Source organism: Somniosus microcephalus, chromosome 13 (assembly GCF_052327205.1).
Source record: "Somniosus microcephalus isolate GS21.2 chromosome 13, FLI_Smic_1.0, whole genome shotgun sequence".
In the NCBI taxonomy this organism is placed as follows: Eukaryota; Metazoa; Chordata; class Chondrichthyes; order Squaliformes; family Somniosidae; genus Somniosus; species Somniosus microcephalus.
In genome coordinates, this window is record NC_140999.1 from 29,106,959 (window position 1) to 29,133,886 (window position 26,928).

Sequence of the window (26,928 nt, forward strand, 5' to 3'; positions counted from 1 at the left end):
CCCGCCCCCCCCTCCCCCCTCCCCTCCCTCGCGCGCGCGCCCGCCCCCCCCTCCCCTCGCGCGCGCCCCGCCCCCCCTCCCCTCGCGCGCGCGCCCGCCCCCCCTCCCCCTCGCGCGCGCGCCCGCCCCCCCTCCCCTCGCGCGCGCCCGCCCCCCCCTCCCCTCGCGCGCGCTCCGCCCCCCCCTCCCCTCGCGCGCGCTCGCCCCCCCCCTCCCCTCGCGCGCGCTCGCCCCCCCCTCCCCTCGCGCGCGCTCGCCCCCCCCTCCCCTCTCGCGCGCGCTCGCCCCCCCCTCCCCTCGCGCTGCGCTCGCCCCCCCCTCCCCTCGCGCAGCGCTCGCCCCCCCCTCCCCTCGCGCGCGCTCGCCCCCCCCTCCCCTCGCGCGCGCTCGCCCCCCCCTCCCCTCGCGCGCGCGCTCGCCCCCCCCTCCCCCTCGCGCGCGCTCGCCCCCCCCTCCCCTCGCGCGCGCTCGCCCCCCCCTCCCCTCGCGCGCGCTCGCCCCCCCCCTCCCCCTCGCGCGCGCGCTCGCCCCCCCCTCCCCCTCGCGCGCGCTCGCCCCCCCCTCCCCTCGCGCGCGCTCGCCCCCCCTCCCCTCGCGCGCGCTCGCCCCCCCTCCCCTCGCGCGCGCTCGCCCCCCCCTCCCCTCGCGCGCGCTCGCCCCCCCTCCCCTCGCGCGCAGCTCGCCCCCCCTCCCCTCGCGCGCGCTCGCCCCCCCCTCCCCTCGCGCGCGCTCGCCCCCCCTCCCCTCGCGCGCGCTCGCCCCCCCTCCCTCGCGCGCGCTCGCCCCCCCTCTCCCCTCGCGCGCGCTCGCCCCCCCTCCCCTCGCGCGCGCTCGCCCCCCTTCCCCTCGCGCGCGCTCGCCCCCCCTTCCCCTCGCGCGCGCTCGCCCCCCCTCCCCTCGCGCCCCCCCTCCCTCGCGCGCGCTCGCCCCCCCCTCCCCTCGCGCGCGCTCGCCCCCCCCTCCCCTCGCCCGCGCTCGCCCCCCCTCCCCTCCCATCAAAGGGGGAGGGGAAGTCATAAAAACATCTGTTTGTACCTGTATTTTTTCCAGTCTCTTAGAAAAATAATTCCACAAATATTGGTGATAAATACCCATTGAAACCCTTAATATTTTGTTATACTTACAATTGTTTTGCTTTCAATTTTTTTTTAAGAAGCCATATTCATATTGGGGCATTTATTTTAGTGGTGTTTTTCATGCCAGGCTGTTAATGTTGCAGGGTTGCCTTCAGTGGTGCTCTTGTGGTCATAAGTAACCCCTGTAAAGTAACTGGAGTGGAGATTCAGAACCTTTCTGCATTAGTGTTTCTGTGAGATTTATTTGCTAAATGTCAAACATTAAATCTAATAACAAATGTTTCAATCAACAATTATTGATTTCTAACGCTTGAACATTTAAATACACCATAGAAAAGTGTGAAATTATGCCTGCAAAAACTTGCTGGACGATTTGGACCCATGTTGGCTATACCTGCACCTGTATAGAGTCATAGAGTTTTACAGCACAGAAAGAGGCCCTTCGGCCCATCGTGTCTGCGCCGCCCATCCATCCCTGTCCAGTCTAATCCCATTTTCCAGCATTTGGTCCATAGCCTTGTATGCAATGGCATTTCAAGTGCTCATCCAAATGCTTCTTGAATGTTGTGAGGGTTCCTGCCTCTACCACCCTTTCAGGCACTGAGTTCCACATTCCAACCACCCTCTGGGTGAAGAAGTTCCTCCTCAAATCCCCTCTAAATCTCCTGCCCCTTACCCTGAATCTATGCCCCCTTGTTATTGACCCCCCTACTAAGGGGAAAAGTTCCTCTTTATCTACCCTATCTATGCCCCTCATCATTTTGTACACCTCAATCAGGTCCCCCCTCAGCCTTCTTTGCTCCAAGGAAAACAACCCCAGCCTGTCCAGCCTCTCTTCATAGCTGAGGCGCTCCATCCCAGGTAACATCCTGGTGAATCTTCTCTGCACCCTCTCCAAAGCAATCACATCCTTCCTATAGTGAGGCGACCAGAACTGCACACAGTACTCCAGCTGTGGCCTCACCAGCGTTTTGTACAGCTCCATCATAACCTCCTTGCTCTTATATTCTATGCCTCGGCTAATGAAGGCAAGTATCCCATATGCCTTTTTAACCACCTTATCTACCTGTTCCGCTGCCTTCAGGGATCTATGTACATGTACACCAAGGTCCCTCTGACCCTCTGTACTTCCTAGGGTCCTACCACTCATTGTGTATTCCCTTGCCTTATTTGTCCGTCCAAAATGCATCACCTTGCACTTTTCAGGGTTAAATTCCATTTGCCACTTTTCCGCCCATCTGACCAACCCGTTTATATCGTCCTGTAGCCTGAGGCTTTCCTCCTCGCAATTTACCACCCCACCAATTTTCGTGTCATCTGCGAACTTACTGATCATACCTTTTACATTCTCATCCAAATCATTTATGTAGATCACAAACAACAAGGGACCCAGCACCGATCCCTGAGGTACCCCACTGGACACAGGCTTCCAGTCACAAAAGCAACCTTCGACCATCACCCTCTGCCTCCTGCCACTCAGCCAGTTTAGGATCCAACGCGCCAAGGCACCCTGGATCCCATGGGCTCTTACCTTCTTGACCAGTCTCCTATGCGGGACTTTGTCAAAAGCTTTACTGAAGTCCATGTAAACCACATCCACAGCATTTCCCTCATCCACCCCCCTAGTCACCCCCTCGAAAAATTCAATCAGATTTGTCAGACATGATTTACCCTTGACAAAGCCATGCTGACTATCCCCGATTAATCCTTGCCTCTCCAAGTGGAGACTAATTTTGTCCCTCAGAATTTTTTCCAATAATTTCCCTACCACAGATGTTAGGCTCACTGGCCTGTAATTCCCTGGTTTATCCCTGCTACCCTTCTTGAATAATGGTACTACGTTAGCTGTTCTCCAGTCCTCTGGTACATCCCCTGTGGCCAGAGAGGTTCTGAAAATTTGTGTCAGAGCCCCTGCAATCTCCTCCTTTGCCTCCCACAGCAGCTTGGGATACATCTCGTCCGGGCCTGGGGATTTATCCACTTTTTGGCCTGCTAAAACCGCTAGCAGCACCTCCCTCTCGATGCTAATATGTTCAAGTATGTCACAGTCCCCTTGCCCGATTTCTATGTCTGCGTCGTCTTTCTCCATAGTGAACACAGATGCAAAAAATTCATTTAAAACCCCACCTACCTCATCTGGCTCTACACACAGATTGCCACTTTGGTCCCTAATGGGCCCTACCCTTTCCCTGGTTATCCTCTTGCCCTTAATATACTTATAAAACATCTTAGGATTTTCCTTTATTTTGCTCACCAGTGTTATTTCATGGCCCCTCCTCGCCCTCCTAATTTCTTTTTTAAGTATGCCCCTGCACTTTTTATACTCCTCTAGGGCTTCTTCCGTCTTTAGTCTTTTGTAACTGCCAAAAGCCCCCCTTTTATTCCTAATGCATTTTTGTATATCCCTTGTCATCCAAGGTTCCCTTTGCTTGTCGGTCCCACCCTTGACCTTTACAGGAACATGTTGGCGTTGTACTCTCTCTATTTCCCTTCTGAAAGTCTCCCACTGTTTTGATGTGGATTTTCCTATAAGTAGCTGCTCCCAGTCCACTTTGGCCAGATCCTGCCTTATCATATTAAAATCGGCCTTCCCCCAATTTAGAACCCTTATTTCCGGGCCGTCTTTGTCCTTTTCCATGACCACCTTAAATCTCACCGAATTATGGTCACTGTCGCCAAAATGCTCTCCTACTGACACTTCCACCACTTGCCCGGCTACATTCCCTAGAATTAGGTCCAGTACCGCCCCCTCTCTTGTAGGACTTTCTACATGTTGGCTCAAAAAGCTCTCCTGGATGCACTTTAAGAATTCTGCACCCTCTAAGCCTTTCACACTCTGACTATCCCAATTTATATTGGGGAAGTTGAAATCCCCCACTATTATTACCCTATTATTTTCGCACTTTTCTGAGATTTGCCTACATATCTGTTCCTCTATCTCCCCCTGACTGTTTGGGGGCCTATAGTACACCCCCAGCAAAGTGCTTGCCCCCTTTTTGTTTTTAAGTTCTACCCATATGGCCTCATTAGAGGAACCCGCTAATATATCATCCCTCCTTACAGCAGTAATTGACTCCTTAATTAATATTGCAACACCCCCTCCCCTTTTACACCCCCCTCTGTCTCGCCTGAAGATTCTATACCCCGGAATATTGAGCTGCCAGTCCTGACCCTCCCTCAACCATGTCATAGAGTCATAGAGAGTCATAGAGTTTTACAGCACAGAAAGAGGCCCTTCGGCCCATCGTGTCTGCGCCGCCCATCCATCCCTGTCCAGTCTAATCCCATTTTCCAGCATTTGGTCCATAGCCTTGTATGCAATGGCATTTCAAGTGCTCATCCAAATGCTTCTTGAATGTTGTGAGGGTTCCTGCCTCCACCACCCTTTCAGGCATTGAGTTCCACATTCCAACCACCCTCTGGGTGAAAAAGTTCCTCCTCAAATCCCCTCTAAATCTCCTGCCCCTTACCCTGAATCTATGCCCCCTTGTTATTGACCCCCCCACTAAGGGGAAAAGTTCCTCTTTATCTACCCTATCTATGCCCCTCATTATTTTGTACACCTCAATCAGGTCCCCCCTCAGCCTTCTCTGCTCCAAGGAAAACAACTCCAGCCTGTCCAGCCTCTCTTCATAGCTGAGGCGCTCCATCCCAGGTAACATCCTGGTGAATCTTCTCTGCACCCTCTCCAAAGCAATCACATCCTTCCTATAGTGAGGCGACCAGAACTGCACACAGTACTCCAGCTGTGGCCTCACCAGCGTTTTGTACAGCTCCATCATAACCTCCCTGCTCTTATATTCTATGCCTCGGCTAATGAAGGCAAGTATCCCATATGCCTTTTTAACCACCTTATCTACCTGCTCCGCTGCCTTCAGGGATCTATGTTCACTATGGAGAAAGACGATGCAGACATAGAAATCGGGCAAGGGGACTGTGGCATACTTGAACATATTAGCATCGAGAGGGAGGAGGTGCTAGCGGTTTTAGCAGGCCAAAAAGTGGATAAATCCCCAGGCCCGGACGAGATGTATCCCAGGCTGCTGTGGGAGGCAAAGGAGGAGATTGCAGGGGCTCTGACACAAATTTTCAGAACCTCTCTGGCCACAGGGGATGTACCAGAGGACTGGAGAACAGCTAACGTAGTACCATTATTCAAGAAGGGTAGCAGGGATAAACCAGGGAATTACAGGCCAGTGAGCCTAACATCTGTGGTAGGGAAATTATTGGAAAAAATTCTGAGGGACAAAATTAGTCTCCACTTGGAGAGGCAAGGATTAATCGGGGATAGTCAGCATGGCTTTGTCAAGGGTAAATCATGTCTGACAAATCTTCCCCGGTGTCCGAGCCAACATTTGTCCCTCAATCAACATCACTGAAACAGATTATCCGGTCATTATCACATTGCTGTTTGTGGGAGCTTCCTGTGCGCAAATTGTCTGCCGTGTTTCCTATATTACAACAGTGACTACATTTCAAAAAGTACTTCATTGGCTGTAAAATGCTTTGGGACATCCTGAGGTCGTGAAAGGTGCTATATAAATGCAAGTCTTTTTTTTTCTTAGCATGATTTTGCAATGTCCTATCAATGTTAGAAACTTTCATGTTCCACACAGTATTAGATCATGTTTTGTCTGTATTTAAAAACCCTCAATCCCTTCCTAGCCAGATACTCGTATAGATGTATGTGGAAAAAGTAACACTATCGGCAAAAGGAGCAAGCGAGGGCCAAATTTATTTTCCTCTTTGGAAATTATTAACTGATGACTTATGTGCTCATTTTCATAGCTTCTGCTTATGACTTCTTCAGTATTTTGGTTTCACTTAAGAATCCTGCTGAATTGATTTTTGTTTTAACCTGTAGGTTTGGATGAAAGAACAGGCCCTGGTCCATGGGCAGCAGGCACACAGAACAGTAGTCCATCAACATATGAACAACCAAGGGTAAGAACAGCTTATTCTCCCCTTCCTAAATGGCTTTCTTCAGCCTTCACTGGCTCTGAATCAATACCCATCTTTCCTTTCTCCTCCAACCCCACAAAAATACCAAGTTGAACAGGGTAAGTTTCTTTTTTTCCCCCCACAAAATGATCTTTTATATTTCGACCAGATTCTAGCCACTAAGGTACTTTTACGGTGCCCTCGTCTGTTAGAAGGTTGTGGGTTCAAGTCGCACTCCAGAGACTTGAGCACAAAAATCTAGTCTGCCAGTGCAGTGTATTGCTGAGGGAGTGCTGCACTGTTGGAGGTGCTGTCTTTTGGACGAGATGTTAAACCGAGTCTGTGCTCTCAGGTGGATGTTAAAGACCCCAGGGCACTATTTTGAAGAAGAGCAAGGGAGTAATCCCTGGTGTCCTGGCCAACATTTGTTGCTCAATTAACATCTCTAAAACAGATTATCTGCTCATTATCGCATTGTTGTTTGTGGGAGCTTGCTGTGCTCAAATTGGCTGCTGCGTTTCCTACATTACAACAGTGACTAGACGTCAAAAAAAATTCATTGGCTGTAAAGCACTTTGGGACGTCCGATGGTTGTGAAAGGCGCTGTAGAAATGCATTTACAATACAGTGGTAGCATCTGTACAAAATGGCTTGGTTTCATACTGACAATGAATTCCGTAGTGTAATTTGAGAGTTGGGGCCCAACCCAACATAAAGCGGAGCAGGGTGAGTCTTCGAGTCGTGTCAGGCCTTGATTACAGGTTAATGATACGACTAGCACACACCAAAGCTACCGTTGTAGTGTAATCAGTCTAATGTCAGCTCTGGTAATTCTAATATTCTGAATGTTTTGCTGGTTAATTAGGTTCTTGCCTAGTTTGAACAAGTAGCTTTTTCAAATATCTATATATAGGTCAATTTTTACTGCCTTCCGCAGTATTTAAAAAAAAAAAAAAAACCTGTGTTTTTTACTCATTGGGCAGCTTATTCACCTGGCTCTAAATCAAACCCACTAGTAAATTCAAGCTCCAGTTGGGAGGAATCCGTGCTGATTTAATATTTATTACCAGCAGTAAACCAAATGTCATTTTAGCAGGCTTATGGAAAGTCTTGTACCTCCACAAAAATTGCTATGAAAGAGGACTATAGTTTGTTTTGTTGCCTTTCCCATCCAAAAAAAGTGGATGTTGGGATGAAGGTGTTGGCTATAATACTGGCAAGGTCTGAAAAGGTAGCATGACCTGGGTTCAATGTGGTTAAAGCCTCCAAACTTTTTTGAGACATAGTCACACACTTTTAGAAAAATATAGACTGTGCTTTCCTCCTTGTCGCTGTAAAAAAAGAGAACTGGCTAGGCTAACTAGATGGAATGCCAAGAGAAACTTGACCATGGATAACAGTCTGGCGAGTGACTTCTGTATCACAGCCTATTCCATACACATGGATTCCTGACTGACTCAAGTTGTAGTGTGATGCGCTATCAATTACTCATAAAAGACTGAGAGTTAGAAGAGTAACTAAAGGCTTTTATTAACAACAGAATGGAGGTCTGCCTCGCGTGGTCGACCGGTCCAGGATACAAAGGGCTGGGGAGCAGTCACCTTTATACTAGGACCTGTGGGAGGAGTCAGCCGAGGCATGTCCAGGCATGTACACAGTGGAATACAAACAGGACAAACAGGAATACAAACAGTGGTTTACCACATTCACCCCTTGTTTAAAATTGAGTCTGGCGGGGTGAAGTGTATTAAAAGTTAGTGTATTGGAGTCTCTCCGGAGGTCTTGTCTGCCGCTGTGATCGGCGTGGCGACGGCAGGGGTAGTGAAGCTTCCGGCGTCGAGTCCAGCGTAGGCTGTGGCACAGGCGTGTCGTCCTCGTAGATGTCGAGCGGGTCGTGGGGCCCAGGCCTGCCGTCTGCTGGGGCTGGATATCGGATCGTGGGGGGGGGGGGGTGGTAGTGGGTAGTGGGTTACTGCGGCCCCTGAGGGTGCAGATCGCGTTTTTCGCCGGGCAGCGCGCTCTGGGGTGTTTTGCCTGGCCACAGAAGTAGCATTTCTGGCCTTGGGGCACTGCTGTCTGGCCTTGGGACACTGCTGCGGTAGTTGGGCCATTGTTGGGGTGTGGCTGGGGTGGCACGGCGCTATGAGGCGGTCCTACCGTGTCCCAGGCTGTCATTCCCCGCGGCGTCCACGGTGCAGAGGAGTAGGCATCCATGCCCTGGTAGGCTGCATCCAACGATAGTGCGAGTTCAGAGGCCTTGTTGAGGTCGAGGTTACTCTGCTCCAACAGTCGCTGTCGGGTGTAATTGGATCTGTGGCCCGCTACAAAAGCGTCCCGGATAAGTTCCTCTGTGTACACGGCGGCCTTTACATCCTTACAACCACAGGCCCGGCCAAGCACAGACAGTGCCTGAAGGTATTCCACGGTCGATTCCCCAGGTTGTTGTTTACGACTCCCCAGGAGGTGCCTGGCGTACACTTCGTTCACTGGGCGCGTGTACTGGTCCTTGAGGAGCTTGATAGCGTTCGCGTACGAGGTCGCGTCTTGGATGACCGAGTACACTCGGTGGTTCACTTTGGAGGTCAGGACATCCAGTTTGTCCTCATCCGATTTGATTGCTTCGGAGGCGGTCAGGAATTTTTCGAAACACTTAAGCCAGTGAGTAAACTTGGTGGATGAGTCCGCCTCCCGATGATCTAAGTCCAGGCATGCTGGTGTGAGGATCTTCTCCATTATAAAAATGTTGTTAATAAAATTGATGCGCTATTAATTACTCATAAAAGACTGAGAGTTAGAAGAGTAACTAAAGGCTTTTATTAACAACAGAATGGAGGTCTGCCTCGCGTGGTCGACCGGTCCAGGATACAAAGGGCTGGGGAGCAGTCACCTTTATACTAGGACCTGTGGGAGGAGTCAGCCGAGGCATGTCCAGGCATGTACACAGTGGAATACAAACAGGAATACAAACAGTGGTTTACCACATAGTGGTTGCTCACTAAGGCCGCGATTTTGTCATCGGTGTCTGGATGGGTGCGGGACAGCTGGTTTCAGGCTTCCGGTCCCGCCCCCAGCTGCCTCCGCTCCACAGATGTGATTTTCCCTTGATTGACCTTGTTGAGCCCGCCCTGCTAGCTTACTGGCCAATTAACAGGAAGCAGGTCTGATGATGTCACTTGACGCGTCATCTGCCGGTTTCCTTAAAGGGACCATGCACAATTTTATTTTGACAGTTGATTTCTCAGTGTTTGACAGCATTGAGGTGCTGAAAACACTGACAATCACTGAACAAAGGTGACTTCTTGCACCCAGGCTCTCCAATGACTCCCTATGCTGGAATAGATGGCAGCTGCAGATGAGATGACAGAAGCAATCTGTCACTGGTGAGAGAGGTTCTCCCAATGAGGCGGCACTGGACATATAGTTGGATTTTAAAAATGGTAAGCTAAAGATATCTAAATGTTTTTTAAAAAAAAATAAAAAAAAAAAAAAAAAATGCAGTACCCAACATTTTCTTTGCTCTGAAACTCACCATGTGCAACATTGGATACTTCACACCACTTCTGCAGCTGTCATCATTCCACAAACATTACACCAGACTCACAACACACCGCACTTACCCGGCGTTGTGTCCGGACATCGGGAAACCCAACCCAGAAGCGGGAAAATCCCAAAACAGGCTGAAAACTACTGGCAAGTACCTGTTAATAGGCAGGTAATTGCCTTTAATCCGCTTCCCGCCGCTAGGTGTCTGGTCCATTTGTAAATCATGGATCGACACTTGGGAAAGCTGTTTGGAGGCGGGTTGACGGCGGGATCGGAACCTGCCGTCAATCAAATCTAATTTAACCTCTGACCCGCCCTCTGAGCGCCGGCAAAATCGTGGCCCAAGTATTTGTTTTCCAATTTTCCCTAATTAGACCTCACCTAAGAGCCTAAGGTCTTGCAGGGCATTGTAGCCAAGTCTAGTTCTGGCCTCCCTCAATGTCCACACAGAAACACATGCAGTCTTCAACAGGTGTCACTGGAAAGTGATTAGAAATGGGGTTCCACACTTATGTCTAGGCTCATACATTTAGTGGTCACTTAATTGAGTTACTGGAGAGTGGTCAATGTCCATGGAAGAAGTTAATGCAGGTTGAGCGTCCTGAATCCGGCAACCTCGGGACCGAAACCGAGCCAGGTTTCGTGTTTTTCCGGACTTTGGAACGTGTTTCTGATGTCCGGAAATATCGCAACCTGGGCTCGGGCGTTTCCGAACTTCGGACATCAGAAACACGTTCCGAGTCCGGAAATGCCTGGGCCGCTCCGCATAGTGCTGACGCGTTTCTCCGCCCCCCTCCCCTTCTGTTAAAGGGGAGGGATGCTGTGAGCTCTGCAGAGCATCCGATGGCCCACACTAGGCCACCAGGGCGGCGTGGTGCCATGGCCGCAGCCTGGCGGAAACACTTAGTGGAGCTGTGCAGATTAAGGAGGATAAAACACAACACTAAAGTTTTATTGCAACCCTCGCATTTTTCATAGGATTTTTCAACAACAAAAAAATAACAAAAATGAATGGCTTTTTGAAGTACAGGTTGAGCGTCCAAAATCCGGAGTTCTGGATTCCGGACGACCCTGCCAGCAATCGTTCCGGATTCTGGAACTCCGGATTTTGGACGCTCAACCTGTGTTACAGGAGAGGGGGGAAAAATAGAGGAAGGAACCATCATCCGGGCATGTCCATCAAATCTGAGGAAATCAAATCACTAGGCGTAACAGACTAATTTTGCTTGGTGCTTATGGTGCAATGTGAAGCAATGGCAGAGAAATTGGAGGTAAAATGTACAATAACTCCTACTTCCTGTAAAACTACTAATCATCAATGTAGTATCTTTTTGGTTCTTTGAATGTTCTGTACATACTGTCTTGCCTGCTAGACTTGAACCAGAGGGGGTGGAGATATTTGTTCTTGCTGATCCTGTTGAAAACATTTTGCAAATCAAGGTATTTATTTTCCTCCATCTGGGCAGATGGTGGAATGCTCAGCTATCACTTACTTGGAAGTTGTGGGTTTTTTTAAACACTGGGCCAGATTTTGCTGAAAAAATAACGTGACTGAATCGGCAGGAACTTGTAGCGAGGGAGAGAAACCCTGTGAATTGCGAATCGCCACAAAACTTTGCTGTTAGCTTTGCGAAAACGGCATCTTGCATTGAACCTCCACGGTGGCATTGTGGTTAGCATTGTTGCCTCACAGCGCCAGGGACCCGGGTTCGAATCCAGCCTCGGGCGACTGTCTGTGTGGAGTTTTGCACATTCTCCCCGTGTTTGCGTGGGTTTCCTCCGGGTGCTCCGGTTTCCTCCCACAGTCCAAAGATGTGCGGGTTAAGTTGATTGGCTATGATAAATTGACCCTTAGTGTTAGGGGGATTAAATACGTGGGGTTACGGGGATAGGGTGGAATATGTCGGTGCAGGCTCGATGGGCCGAAATGGCCTCTGTCTGCAGTGTGGGGTTTCACAGAATCACAGAAACCTCACAGTGCTGTGATGTTCATGAAGTTGTTGCATTTGCACATTAATTGTCCATTAAACTCGCCACAGAAACTTTACCAAAATTGGTGGAAATTCATTCTCTTGGTTAGTGAAGGCTGATTACTAACACAAGTCAGTGCTGGGATTCAGGATTCAAGCTCTGTCCTCCTGGTAATGGTTGAACTAGCATTGCAGCTATGAATAACCAATCTTAGTATATTGAGCTACTGTAGAAGAGTAAATCAGCAGGTTAGGAAAATGCAACGTGTTCCAAACTATTACAGGAGGCTGATGCTGAAGTTTGTTCCTGGATGCCAGGAATTCCTTTCTTTGCTCATGCTAATGTTTTAAGTCTTATATTTACTGCTCTGACTTTTACTAGCTTTGCTGTATGCGGCCTGACTGATTCCATTTTTGTTTTTGCAGGGCTATGGTGAAGGTTCCCACTATGGTGATCATGTACCCAACAGAGAGTTGTCATCACATGATGGCATACCTTCTTCATCCTTCATGAACTCTGGCCTTGGTGAGTAAAAATAAATGATTTTTAATTTCTAAATCTCTTTGGTGTAGCCTTACTGCTTTAGATTATTTTTTTCCCCCTCTGAGCACTGCAATTGGCATTCAGAAACAGGAAATATTCCAGGTCTCTCTGGCAGGTGGCTGGAAGTGGAGTTGTCTGAATAGGGTTTTTCCAACTGGAAGATGCAATGAAGCCTAGTCTCAACGCAACTGCTTATAGATGTACAAAATCTGCAAGGAGTATTTTTTTTCTGCTTCCTCTCCCTTTTACCCTTTGTTAGTATTCAGTGATCCCTGCTATGCAACCTGTCTGAATACAGATCGTTTATAACCAAGTGAAGTGGTTGTGCATGTGGTAATACTTAAATATTCATCAGTTTGGGACTCATTTCTTAAGATGGACCCAATGCTCTATGGGCAACCAAGTCCCAAATTCTGTCCTAGATTTATTTTCTCATCGGTGGTCACCTGGTTGTTATGTCTTCGGATCATCTGCTATTTGTTTTTCCATTAGGAAGTTTACCTGATTCTATCTAGAAGGGGTTAACCTTCTTGTGGCAATTACTTTCAGTAGTTCTTTGTTTCAAAAATGGACAGGTCGAAAGACCTAGATTTGGGGTGGGGGATTTCATGGGGACATGGAGCTGAAGAACAAAAAGGAGTTATGGAGGAGCAAGGCCATGGAGGGATTTGAACGTGAGGATGCAAATCTTGGTGGATTCTCTGGGCCACAAGAAGCCAGTGAATCTTGCTGAGGTCATGGATGATGAGGGTGCAGTCCTCTGTGTGGACAGAAAAAATCTCACTGCATTCTGGATGGCTTGTGGTTTGTGAATGGTAGAAATTGGGAGGTCAGCAAAGAGAGCAGCGGAGAACGACAGCCCCAGGGTGATTAAAACGTCGATTGGGTTTTTGGTGATGAGAAGCAATCTTGTTGACCAATCGATTGGATGTAAAGGAGGAAGCTGAGCTCGGTCCACAATTTTGGGGCTTTTGTTTTATAAGCCTTATAATGGAACTGTCCAGATGGTTTGAATATGGCAAGCATCCACCTCTGAAGCTATATCTACAGTCTGCTAATCGCAATCTGGTGAACTACAGCGGATATAGGATTGAAAAAATCAGCCCGGTTCTTAATGAATTATGTTCAGGATATCGATGTGGATAGGAGAGATGAAGTTTGGCAAAAAGGCTTTCCTCATTGATAGGCCCAGGCCAAGGAATTGCCCAACTTTGGAGGTGGTGAAGATACAGATCTGTTCGTATTCAGACCTACCACTCCCCTGCCTAGTCCCGCCAAGATGTTCTAAGAAAAGTTGCCCTTGTCAATGGGGACCTGTTGCTGATGTATTTTTGGAAGAATTCTTGAGCAAGATGTGACTGCTGAGAGAATTTGTCTTATACTGTATGCAAGAGGTGAGCATAATTATCATCTTCTGTTGGGCTGCCTTCCAGGTAGATTGCATTGCCAGCCCTGTCTGATACCACATGACCAGATACTTGGCTTTTTGTAATGAAACCAAGAAAAAAATTCAGGTTTCAACCATAGGCTTGATGAGAAAGGACACGCCAAAGGCATACTGTCCTCTTGCTAGTATATTAGAAGAAAACAGCAAATATGAAAATGCATTCTAATTTGGGAAGGGAAAGTAGTTTAGTTTCTCATGGAAAAGTTCCTCAGAGGTATATCCTTGCAATTTTCTACTTGAATTGGCTCCCATACCATAGTACATGAAGCATAACTAATGAAGAATCTCTGCTGACAGCCCTAAGCTGCTTTCTGCAGTAGCTATTTTGGCTCTGATCTGCTCTGTGACATCCCCAGTGTTTTGTTGTATTTTGATCTTTTCCAGGTACATTCTGAATGTCTTGCTTGCCCTTCTATTTTATTATGTACTATGTATTTTTTTTTCCACCTGCCACCTTATTTCCAGTCTGCCCTGAGTTGGCATCTCTACTTCTACCTTTGCTTCCTCTGATAAAACTGTCTCTGATGCACCTCACGTTATCTGTTGTTCTATGATCTGGTTTCTGCTGTGCATTTTGAGTCTCCAGTCACTCCTGACTTGTGTCTGCTGCCTTTTCAGGCCCCGTAGCTTTCTCTAATGAGCTTCTGTTCTGCTTTCCAACTCCTTTGAAACCTATTGCTGCCGACTGGGGGAGACTCTCACTTTCCCACTGAGTTTAGTGTTTTGGGATCAAATTCTCACTTGCACCATATAAACACTTGAGGGGCTTACTGAAAAGGCTATTTATTCCCATTTTACTACAGTAAGTAATTTGGAACAATTAATACGGTATTTGTTACTGGGCCACTTTTTGTTTAATTAAAACAAAATGGACTCCTGGGAGTACAATAGGTTGCAATTTAGGACAAGCAACTTGAAGGACAAGATTGCAGGTAGAATGTTTGAAACTGCTGTCCTCTGCCATGATCACACGTTTATTGCGGTGCAGTTATACTCTAATGGATTTGTAAGCTTGTTTTGTGGTGGATGTGTATATAAAAACTCCTTTGTGCTTGGTGCAATCAGAGACAGCATGGTAGAGTTAAGTTGATGATGCTGGTTTGAAGGTAGGGGTGTATGTATACACTGTTTGTCAAGTGTGTTTCAGTAATGGGGTTTTTGTATTAAAAAAAAATATATATATATTTTGAATTTGGAAAAATGCCATACCGTACAGTTCAATTTTTCCTGTTGTGTCTTGAGACCACAATGTGAGATTAGGGTGAAGTACTGGTAATAGTGGTGAGAGCGATTTGAGGTGATGCACACAGAACATCCTGCAAGAAAGGCGTGCCACAACACTCGAGCAGATCGGCTTAAATTATTTTTTCCTTTTGTAGCATATTGGTAACAAAACATTAAATAGTTCATAAGGGCCACTTGCATACATTGGTTCAGCATTAAAAACTGATCATTGATGCTTTTCAATAAAATGTGTTTTTCAGGGAACGTTCTGGCCTGAAATAATAATAATTGCCACAGTTACTTAGACTGCAGACTTTTTTTTAAATATCATGAAAGCCTGACCTATACCTGGAAAATATATTGGCCATGATTTTAAATCATTCTACAGTAACTTGTATGATGTACAGTGTGCTAACCATATTAGTGAGAGCTGCTCATTTGAAAAATGTCTATGCCGGGGTCTTCAGAAGTTGGGCAGAAGGGTATTGGAGCTTAATTGAATTTAAAGCTGCAAGTAACTTCAAAATGAGGAATGCTTTCCTAGTTGGGTAAAATTACAGCATAGGACCAGTCTGGCCATCTGTTTGCCAAATTGACCGTTACTGTTACAAGGCTTTTAGTCACTGCTGGTCCTGGACTGTTAATCCTGAAATATTTAATAAGTGTGTTACAGAACTTTACAATGCTTACGGTTGTATGCGCTCTGAAGATATAACTGGTTCCTGAAGCTATGCTCATTTTAGCATTTTCACTTGCAGCTCAGGGTTTCATAAAAGCAGAAAATATTAAGATGGGAAAAAATGTCGTTCAGTTGACAAATTAGACTTCAAGTATAACAGTACAATAAGTGTCTAATTCTGAAGTGTCAGACAATGAATGCTAAAGGAGATGGAGATGCTGGTTTGCTAAATATGTTATCTGAAGACAACCTATAATTATATGAATGGGATTTTAAGTAGTGCTAGCCGGAGCAGTGGCTCGCCGAAGAATCTGCGAGATTAATTACCAAGAAAAATACTACTGTGTTTTTTTGCGGCATTGCTGGGGAGTTAACGGAGCTGCTTCAAAAGCAGGAGCAAACATTTTTTTGCTAATGGTGCGAATAGTTGGGAGTCTAGGACCTTTTCCACATTTGGAGAGGTTTTTCTCAAGTTTAGCTGCATGATTATGATTAGAGGCAAAGAACTTGCAGGCGACAATGTAAGATGTGTGAATGATGTTTGTCCTGTAGGATTTGCAGAGAGTAATTCGTGGGCATCCATGTGTAAATTCCCTGTGGATTAGGGAAACAGTACAGTGCCATGTGGCTGTTTTGCACCTGCTCCCCTTGAGAGTGATTAATTTGTTATGCCAAGGGGAAGAATTTTTTTTTTTTTTTTTTTTTTAAAAGCTTGATTGTCTTAATTTGCATTGTTTAAAGACATTTTTTGACCCTTCATAGACATACTGGATTTTGTTTATATTTCAGTTTGTAACCTCAGAGCTGTTCTGCAAACTCTAATTTTTTTACTTTGTGTATGAAATCAAGTGAAAGTGGAGGCGAGGAAATTTTAAATGAAGTCTGCAACAACTTCTGCGCCTTTTTTATTTCATTGGCCATATATTTTACTTTAATTTGTTTATAATATCTGTTCTGCGTCTTGCCTTTTGATGTCTTGGAAAGCCGACGGACCGATGCATCGTCATGTACAGCTTAAAAACCCTGCAGAACCGTTTTGTGGCAATCAAAATAAATTGCTGAAGTTTGTCAACTTTGTTTTCGGTTTAATTAATTTTCCACTGATTTAAACGCCTGGACAGTAAAAATTATTCCTGATTTATTTTTGCTAAGTTTCACCTCATCCATGCCTTTGTTGCCTTCAAACTCGACTCCTCCAATGCTTCCCTGGCCGGCCTCCCATCTTCCACCCTCTAAACTTGAGCTTATCCAAAACTCTCTTGGCTGTATCGTAACTCGCACCACGTCCAATTTTCCCATTACCCCCTGTGCTCACTGACCTACATTGACCCCTGTCCAGCAACGCCTCCAATTTTAAATTCTCATGTTCAGATAGCTTGATGGCTTCGCCCCTCTATCTCTGTAACCTCCTCCAGCCCTACAACCCTCCGAGAGCGCTGCGTTCCTCCAATTCTGGCCTCTTGTGCACCCCCAATTTCCTTTGCCCTTACATTGGCAGCCATGCCTTCAAGTGTCTAGGCCTCAAGCTAAATATGTTATCTGAAGACAACCTATAATTATTATATGGATGGGATTTTAAGTAGTGCTAGCCGGAGCAGTGGCTCACCGAAGAATCTGCGAGATTAATTACCAAGAAAAATACTGCTGTGTTCCCTCCCAAAATGTGCGGGTTAGGTTGATTGGCCATGATAAAAAATTGGCCCTTAGTGTTGGGGGGGATTAAATACGTGGGGTTACGGGGTTACGGGGATAGGGCTTGGGTGGGATGGCTGTCGGTGTAGGGACCGGGTGCTAGGGTTTGGATGATCAGCCATGATCTCGTTGAATGGCGGAGCAGGCTCGAAGGGCCGAATGGCCTACTCCTGCTCCTATCTTCTATGTTTCTATGTAAAGTCTCCATTCCTCCCTCCTTTTAAGACGCGCATTAAACCCTTACCTCTGAGCAAGCTTTTGGTCATCTGTCCTAATATCTTATGTGGCTGTGTGTTGAATTTTGACTGATAGTGCTCCTGTGACACGCCTTTGGAAGTTTTACTACGTTAAAGGCGCTATATAAATGCAAATTGTTTTTGTATAAAAACATTACCATGTGGCAAGGAAATATTTAGCTGGAATATTAACATTTAGTTGGTAATAAAAGATGAAAATGTGATATTAGAACTGTAATTTGCTTGTTCCACAACTCTTCAATTCAGTTTCAGGCACGTGTTTGATATGTTGACAAGTGTACATATAGAAGCTCCCATGGCGTTGCTCAAAAGTTGCACTTTTTTGTTTAGACATGTAGGAGCATTATACCATGCAATGCACAATGTAGTATTCTGTCCTTCTAACACCACAAAATCTAAAGGCTGAGTTAAAGGGGCAGAAATTCCTTTTAAGGCCAATTTTTCGGCCCGAAATTGGTTCAGCGTATGGAGCGCGCGCCCCAGCGGGTGGCCCGAAGCCAGCCTGGAATTGGGCCTCGGGGGCGTTAACATTATTTGGGAAAACGACAGGTACTTGTTGTGCCTCCACAAGTAGCTCGATCATTTTAAAAAGACGAATGCCGGGCCGCTTGCTTCGCCGACAGCGGTCGAAGGTAAATCCTGGCAGGGGAGGTGGACTGTCAACAAGGGGAAGCGATGACTCGAGTTGAGGAGCACTCCTGCTCTTCCTGGCTCCACAGGAATGACTTTTTGAAATTATCTTTTAAGAATTACTTTTTGTTGGCAGTTGCTGAAGAATCTCAAGCAGAGGAGGCCTGGCTCCTGCTCCTGCTCTGCTCATCACACACTCATTTCGGCAAAAGGGCCTAAACCAGACGGTCGGCCTCTCATTTTAACCCCTATGCCTCATTGCACCCATTTCACTCCTTGAAACAAGATGCAACAAGCTCCAATTACTATCTCCAATTGTTTAATCAAAGACCTTTAGAAATTGAAGTATGTTCATGCGTTTCAAACTCCAGCTCAGAAGTACAAAACACTAAGATTATTTTGTAGCACTAACAAAAGTGTTATTTCTGTGTGCGCAGATGAATTTTTAATACATTATTAGCAATTTCCTGCATTCTTGTTTTTGTAATACACAGTGTATAATGCCAAGTTCGAGCTGTGACCCTTTCTGGCAACAAAGCCGAATTCCTAAGTAAACACAAGTTTGGATATCTGGGAGTTTAATTATTTGGTATGGGAATTTTGCAAATCGTAAAATTGCCTAGCAGAGTTCACAGGTGCTCTAGTTTTATATAATATATAAATGTAATCTGATCTCTCTCTCTCTCCCTCCCCCCACCTCCCATTTTTCTCGCTCCCTCCCCCCCCCCCCCCCCTTTCTCTCGCGCTATCATCTGCATCTCTCTTCCTCAGCTAGGTTTTCTGAAGTAAACAAGTTAACCAATTTCATGTAAAATGTCATGTCAAAGTTTCAATTTCTTGTTGGTTTTCACACCATTTTGGAAACATAAACTGATCAATTGTCTTCTCACTGGAAGAAATTACTTCTGTAAACATTCATAATTCAAAACAAATAAAGAAAGAGTAGCTCTCACTCCCTCATGCGTGCACACTTGTTAGAAACATAGAAGATAGGAGCAGGAGTAGGCCCTTCGAGCCTGCTCCGCCATTCAACGAGATCATGGCTGATCATCCAAACCCTAGCACCCGGTCCCTACACCGACAGCCATCCCACACAAGCCCTATCCCCGTAACCCTACGTATTTAATCCCCCCCCTAACACTAAGGGCCAATTTTTATCATGGCCAATCAACCTAACCCGCACATCTTTGGACTGTGGGAGGAAACCGGAGCACCCGGAGGAAACCCACGCAAACACGGGGAGAATGTCTGTGTGGAGTTTGCACAGTCACCCGAGGCCGGATTTGAACCCGGGTCCCTGGCGCTGTGAGGCAGCAGTGCTAACCACTATGCCACCGTGCTGCCCTTAGTAATTAGAATTTGTTGGGTATGAGCTGCCATTTTTTAAACCTGTTTTCTTGGAATTTATTGCCTTTACTCTTCAGCGGGGTACTTCAGTTGCTTCTTTCGTTAGACTCCAATATTTGTCTTGCTTCCTAGTGTTACCCAAATCTTATTTTCCTGCTTCCTGATCCTCACCTTGTTTAAAATGTGGACTGTTAGTTATTTTCCATTGTTATGGTATTTAATTAATGAACTGCACAAAAGACCAACCAGAGCTGCCCTACTTGTACCAAGTTATCTTTAATGCCCCATAAAAAGGACATATCATATGGTTTGTCTGCAATTCAAACTTGTTTTCTTTTTCTACTGTCTCTTTGCCACTTATTTTAAGATATCCCCTTTTCCCTTTATGCTTTGCCCACTATGATGGGGAGGGAAAGCAACCTTTCCACGTATGTGCGCAAAGTTGAAATGAGGCTTACCAGAGGCACTATATCTTTATAAAGTGGAACTCTCGGCGGTGAAAATCAAGATGGCTTTTCCTCCCACTTTTAGTTTGTCCCCACTAAAACTTATTTTTAATAGATTTGTAGGAAATTCAACGTAAGTCTTGTATTAAACCTTGCATGTTTGTATTGGGAAAGTTTTCTGCTGCCTTACAGTTCCCCGAGACCTAGTTCTGTACATGATTCTGGGAGAAGTGTTAAGTTGATTTTGTTGGAAAGAGGCTACTTAGGCAACACTGAAAACTAATGTTGCTGAGATGGTTACCTTGAATTTCAGTAAACTGTCTCAAATTGACGCAAGAATCATTCAGTGTATATCCAGTAACTTAATTAGCTTCTAATATTGTTTCCTGCATTAACTTTTTTTGCTTATTCATGCGAGATATGATGGGAAGTTGAATAATTGACCCATAGTCAATAATGAGCATTCCCAGATTAGATGCATGCTTAGTCTCCCTCAACAATGCCTATCAATTCCAACTGTCTCACCAGTGTAACATTTCCATTTTCTACAGCACATCTTCAACATCTGACCAGGGATGCCAAATACAGGAAACTTTCTGGTATCCGGCACTGACGGGACCGAGCTGGTGCCGTCCCATCAAAACTGCCGTAGAAACCAGCGCTAATGTTAAAACATACGGAGCGTCTGAGCTCCGTGTGAAGCAACAAACCCTGTTGCTTAGCAACAGCTTCAAAACAGTCAGCATAGCTTGCAATCGTCTCTGTAGCTAAGCAACAGCTTCAGCTAGACCTTGCAGAGCCACGACTGGAGAAAAAAAGCAACGAGAAGTAAAAAAACTTAACTGAACCGACTCCTGAATTTTGCCGATGGATAGAGCTTTCCGGACATTTAACCTCCGGATAAATGAAAGTTTCCTGTAATGGACAATCCTCTGCTGCTCTGATTGTCCAAACTCATCTAACTTGGAACTCTAGCAGTTCACAGAGGGAATCTCATCTCATCTCAGTGTAGACTAGATTCAGCTTAGATCCTGTAGGTGGAATTGCATTGCTCTAAACTAAAGTAGTTAGAAATTATTTGGAAAAAACTATTGACAGCCATCGGGTTCTATTTTGCCTTCAGTTACACACCTGGTATGAATGATAAATTGATAAAACAAAAGACCCCAAAGCCGCTCGCTGTGGTTGGATTTCTGTTTTCATATAGAAACAAGAAAATTCTAGTAATCTGAACTTCAGAATCAATACTATTCTCTGAGCTTTATCAGTTGTGATTGCAGCCAAGTGATAGGACTATGAAATTCCACTCTCAAGTTAACATCAGTAATCGTATCTTAGGCAATCAATAAGATGTTGTGCAATTTGTGTGTGTAATCTTTAAATGTTTTCTTTCACTTTGAAGTTTTACCACTTGCGTTGTAGTGGATGGGGCATTTTGCAGCATTAACCTACAGTTCTGAACCAACATTTATAGTCAGTCACTGAGCAGAAAGAACCAACAGCCAAAAACTGAAGCTATACTCCATTCCAGCAGTGGATGACTGAGGTAACTTCCCAAGGCAGTCAGATTGGCACCCCTTTTGAGCCAGGGAATGATTGGCCAATTTTCACCTTGTGAACTTGCAGTTTAATTGCTTGTTGCTAGGGTTGTCGGTTAATTTCTGATTAATCGGTTTCAACTGTTGCCTTCCACTGCAAGAGTAATAGAAATTCAACCATCAACTCAATTAAAATGTGACAGCTTTCAATCTTATTCATCAACTCATTTGGAACGGGGTGGAGAAAGAGATTGCATGGTTTCCCAGGTTTTCACCTTGGAAGGAGCTAATGGAACATGCGGTTGAGTGTCCAAAACGTAATGTTTACAAGCTAAACTGAAACTCGATCTTTGTCATTTTGAATGTGGTGGAAAACATACCAAAATAGATGGAAGTGTTGACATGAGCTGTTGAATAAGTAGAACTAATTGTACCAAAATAGTGTCTCGTAATAAGTAATGGAAGAATTGTGTAATCCTTTAAACTGCACTGGAAATTTTCTGGAACTTTATTTGGTATGTAATGGTGAAAGCACTGGGATGTTAATTTAGCTTGTTTTCAGTTGGTAAAAGATCATAAACGTTATGTGAATAGTGTGCTTAGTGAAGCTGTTATACTGCAGAAACCGGTTGGACACGAGTACCTGCTTGGATTGCGAGGGTGTCCGCAGCAAAGACATGACTGACGTGGTGGGTAGGGGCAATGCAGTTGACATTGGGTTTTCAGAAACCCTTTGCTAAATTTCTGCATCAGCGATTTAGTGGCTGAGGTTAGAAGTCATGTAATAGGAGATAAAAATGTAGCACTATTTATATAAAAAACGGTTCAAAAATAAGAAATGAAGTGGGACCAGAAATGGAGCTTTACACATTATAAAGAGATCACTTTTGCTTGGGGGGGCGGTTAGAGGGCAGGTAGCGTGATCAAAATAGTGCAGCACTTAACATCTCCGTTCATGCTGATGTCCGAGTCTGTCATTTTGGGAAGGTCCTTGAAATGGGCGGCCCAAGCATCAGCTAGAAACGGCATTAATGCTAATCCCTCCCCTCCACCTAGCTGGGCTCTGGGATGGAGCCACTGTATTTCCTGTCCCTTACTATTGGCGAGCTGCCTCAAGTGCGAGCAGCTTGGCGATGGAATGCTGATGAGGCCCGACCAGGAAAGTGGGTCAGGCTTTGGACATCTTCCATCGTGTGGGCGGCAAGCTCGCTCTGACCAACTTCCCCACGGTCGCACGCAAACCTGCCCTTGTGAATGGCAGGGGTGTTGGAATCTTGCTTTTTTTTTTAACGACTCTTAGAGTAAGCCAAACAATTTGGAGATTATATCAGATTAGGAGGCAAAGCAAATAACAAGGAACAGTATAACCAGAATCAGATGAATTTAGGTAATTAGACCAATAGATTGCAGATGAAATGTATTATGGCTAATAATGCAAAATAATTAATATAGGAACTCTTAACAGAAAGGAATATGTTGTGACAGAAGCAGAGCTCTGATGTGCCTTGACTGGTAAAATTTCTGTATCGATAAAATGTACTTATTTATATTACACAATACATCAGCCAGGCAAATATTGCAAATTTTAAATTGATTTCAGTTGGCTTCATTCTTAAAGATTCCTTGAAGTCCCCACTCATGCTGACATCCACGTCTGCCGTTTTGGGAAGGTCCTTCAAATAGACGGCCCAAGCATCAGCGAGAAATGGCATTAATGGGGTGGGGGGGGGGGGTGGAAGAAGAGAGATGGCATCATAGCTGATCCCAATCCTGCTCTCATCCAATGTCCACGCCTGCATTTCCCCTCGAGAAAGTTACCAGGAGTGGGGACTCTTCCTTAATCCAAACTGCTGAGATTGACTGAAGTGCCCCAATTGCCATGCTGGCTGTATTCAGCGCAGACCCGAGACCTTCCAAGATCTTCCTTTCCTGTATGGCCAAGTGCCACACCGAGCAGTGGATTTCCCCACAAAGACGTCCGGGGAATTGCTGTTGCTCACTAAAGTGTATGTTCCTTATTTGCATGGTTCTGTTTACTTTCAAATGTTGGCAGGTACTGTAGCACAGGCTTAGTAAGTTCTGCTGAGCCATGGATACTGTGCCAAGAGTGGGGAATTAATCATATCTCTCATTTTTCTACACCAAGTCCACCTGTTCTCTAGATGTTAACAGCATTGGTGACAGTGGTTCATGCCATTCAACATTTTGCTACCTAGAAGGATGATCATCTTTTTGTTTCTATTTTTATTCAACAATTTGGATCTAGAAGACTTTGTATTGAATAAAAGATGGCTAATTTTTTTCATGAACAACTTTTTAGTAAATATTTATATGCAACTTTTTTCAGACAAACAGGGAATTAAATGGGGAAATTAACTTTTTGTATCAGTCGTGAAGTAGTTGATCATAGGCCAGTTGACCACTGATCAGAAATGTGATTGAATTGCTTAGAATTTTAACCTACTATTTCTAAGTTTAGAGTAACTACCCTTCCCTTTGAAATAATTTTGTTGTTGTTGACTGGTTGACTTTTCAAATTAATTCAAATGGACACTGAATTCTATTCTCCACAAAGTGGCAACATTTGACTCTTCAGATTTGGAAACCACTGGTCCGGATGGTATCTTAGAATGATTCTGGGGCAGGGCCAGGCTTTTGAAGTAGGCCACAAGGCTGGGACCAGAATGTGAAAGAAAGAACTCGGATTTAGACAACTTTAATGATCTGAGTGCCCCAACGTGTGTTCAAGCCACTGAAGTACATTTCTTTTAGAAGTGCAGTCACTGCTGTAATGTAGGGAAATGTGGCAGCCAGGTCCCACAGACAGCAATATGATAAATGACCAATTAAACTTTTTTAGTGATGATTGAGGGATAATTTCTGGTCAAGACACTGGGAAAACTCTGCTCTGCTTTGAATAGTGCCATAGGATCTTTTACATCCACCTGAGGGAAGACTGCTTTGGTTTAACATCTCATTTGAAAGACAGCACTTCCAACAGTGCAGCGCTTCCTCAGTACTGCAATGAAGTGTCAATCTAGATTATGTGCTAAAGTCTCTGGAATGGGTCTTAAACCTTCTGACTTGGGTGCGAGAGTGTGTGTGTGTGTGTGTGTGTGTGTGTTCTATTGTCTCACTTGCATTTCTCCATCTATCTTTATCTGTCTTTTTGGGTGTTTGTCTCGCTGTGGCTCTGTTTTGTTCCATTGCTCCCACTCGGTCTGTCTGCCTGTATCTCTTGACTGTTTTTGTCTTGCATGTTCCCTCTGGTGCATGCTCTCACCCCCCGCTTTCTCCATGCCTCCTCTTTCCCTCTTCCTCTCCTCCACCTCCCGCCCCCCAAAGTCACCCTGGTGGAAAATGGGGCCGGATCACTCGTGATGGGAAAATAGGATAGGAAGTAAGTGGGTCATCAAGGACTGGAGTTTAAGAGGAAGGAATCAAGCACCAGGCTGCAAAATAAGATGGCAGCTAGTGGATGCTGCATCTTGGATTGGGTTAATTGTGCACATGGAAACTAATCTCTGACTGCTTGGATGTAGTGGTTACATTGCTCTTCAGCTTGTTTTAAAATTCAAATGCCAAATGACTGGCCTTCGACAGTCGATACTTGTGTGGTGCTTAAACGCATCAGGCATGCAAACTGACTTAGCTATTCATTGACAGATCTGGGTGGAATGCATCGAGCTGTCCGAGCCTCTGTTTGCTTTGCCAAAACTGCCCATTAATGTAGGTTCATCCCGGAGAATAAAGATAAACCCCTAGCTTCTTTTTTCCACTGTCAACCTATCTCCTCTTCCCACCCCCTCCCCCCCACCTCATCTCGAACAAGTGTAAAGTGATCAACTTTGTCATGAAGATCGAGACCGGTATTCAGCTGCCTCTGCTACTTTGCCTCCCTTCTCCTTGCCTGCCCACCAAGTCAAAATATCTCCCAAATTCCTTCCGTGCTTCAGAACCTAGCCCTGCACCCCTATCTCTAGTATCTCTCCCATTTCACCCCATACACTTTCTGAGCCCATTTCGTCCATGAAACCTATCTCCTGCTTCCTCAATTTCATTACCACCAAACTGTTGATTATCACAGAAATCACAGAAACCTCACAGTGCAGATAGAGGCCATTTCGGCCCATCGAGCCTGCACCGACACATATCCCACCCCCGATCCCTGTAACCCCTACACCAACACATATCCCACCCTATCCCCGTAACCCCACGTATTTAATCCCCCTAACACTAAGGGTCAATTTTATCATAGCCAATCAACCTAACCTGCACATCTTTGGACTGTGGGAGGAAACCGGAGCACCCGGAGGAAACCCACGCAAACACGGGGAGAATGTGCAAACTCCACACTGACAGTCACCCGAGGCCGGATTCGAACCCGGGTCCCTGGAGCTGTGAGGCAACAGTGCTAACCACTATGCCACCGTGCTAGCATCAGAAAGAGAAGTCAAGTAATGTAAATGGTTCCCTCTCCTCCGGTGCTGCCCCCTCCATTTAACAACCACTGTCATCACCCCCACCCTTTATTCCTCTTCTTACAAACTACCACACTGTTTCCAACCTCCGTTTCCTCTGGAGTCTTTGTGTTGTTGCCTTCCAGATCCCGAGTTGAATCTCTCCAATTCTGATGCTCCCAAAGCATCGAAACAACCCTAACCAAAGTCATAAGTCTCCTCTGTGATGGTGATCATGGTGCATTATCAGTCTACATCCTCCTTGACCTCACTGCAGTCTTTGACACAGTCACCCATATCATCCTTCTCCGACACTTCTTTGCTGCCCAGCTTGGTAGACTGCCTTGCTTATTCCTTGTACATCCAGTCATAGCTAGAGATCTCTACGAATGGCTTCTTTTCCCAACCTCACCCCATTACCCTGGGAGCCCCCCAAGAACCCATCCTTGGCCCTCTCCTTTTCGTCTTCTACATACTGCTCCTTGGCAACCTCATTCACAGACAAGGGGCCAACTTCCACATGTATGCTAATGACACCCAGCTCTACCGCTTGACCCTCCACTGCTTCTGCACTATCGGGCTGATTTTCTGGCATCGACTCTTAGATGAGCCACAGTTTCCTCCAGCTAAACATCGAGAAGACCAAAGTAACCGTCTGGCCCCCGTCACAAACTCGACTGTTTCGCAACCTCCGCATCCTATTTGACTGCGAGCAGAACTTCTGACTCCATATCATCTCCATCGCAAACACTGCCTACTTCCACCTGTAACGTTGATTGCCTCCGCCCCTACCTCAACCCATTTGCCACTGAAACCCCCATCCATGCTTTTATTGTCTCCAGACTCAACCATTCCAATGTTCTGCTGGCTGGCCTCCCACCTTTCACCCTATGTAAACTTGTTCTTCCAGATCTCTGCTGCCTTTATCCTACCCTGCACTACAACCCCCCACCTCAAACTCTCCATTCATCTGAATCTGGTCACCTGTGGTTTTTTTACATTTATATAAATATAAGTGGACTTGCCGTCACATTTGCTGTTGTGTACTCTGTTCCACAGTGGACCACCTAGAAGAGTCAGCTAGCTATGTGTCGGAGAACAAGAAAGTTCCCAAGAATAGAGAGACACATAATA

At 45.8% G+C, this 26,928-nt stretch overlaps 1 protein-coding gene across 9 annotated transcripts in view; it reads left to right on the plus strand.

The window, feature by feature from the left end:
- Nucleotides 1-26,928, plus strand: part of LOC147108167 (transcription factor E2-alpha-like) — a 153,893-nt gene that overhangs the window by 47,462 nt on the left and 79,503 nt on the right. For all 9 annotated transcript variants that reach the window (XM_086004692.1, XM_086004687.1, XM_086004686.1 and 6 more), the window contains 2 exons: nt 5,941-6,020; nt 11,957-12,056. In XM_086004692.1, the coding sequence (XP_085860818.1) occupies nt 5,941-6,020; nt 11,957-12,056 (180 nt within the window). The remainder of the gene's footprint in view (nt 1-5,940; nt 6,021-11,956; nt 12,057-26,928) is intronic.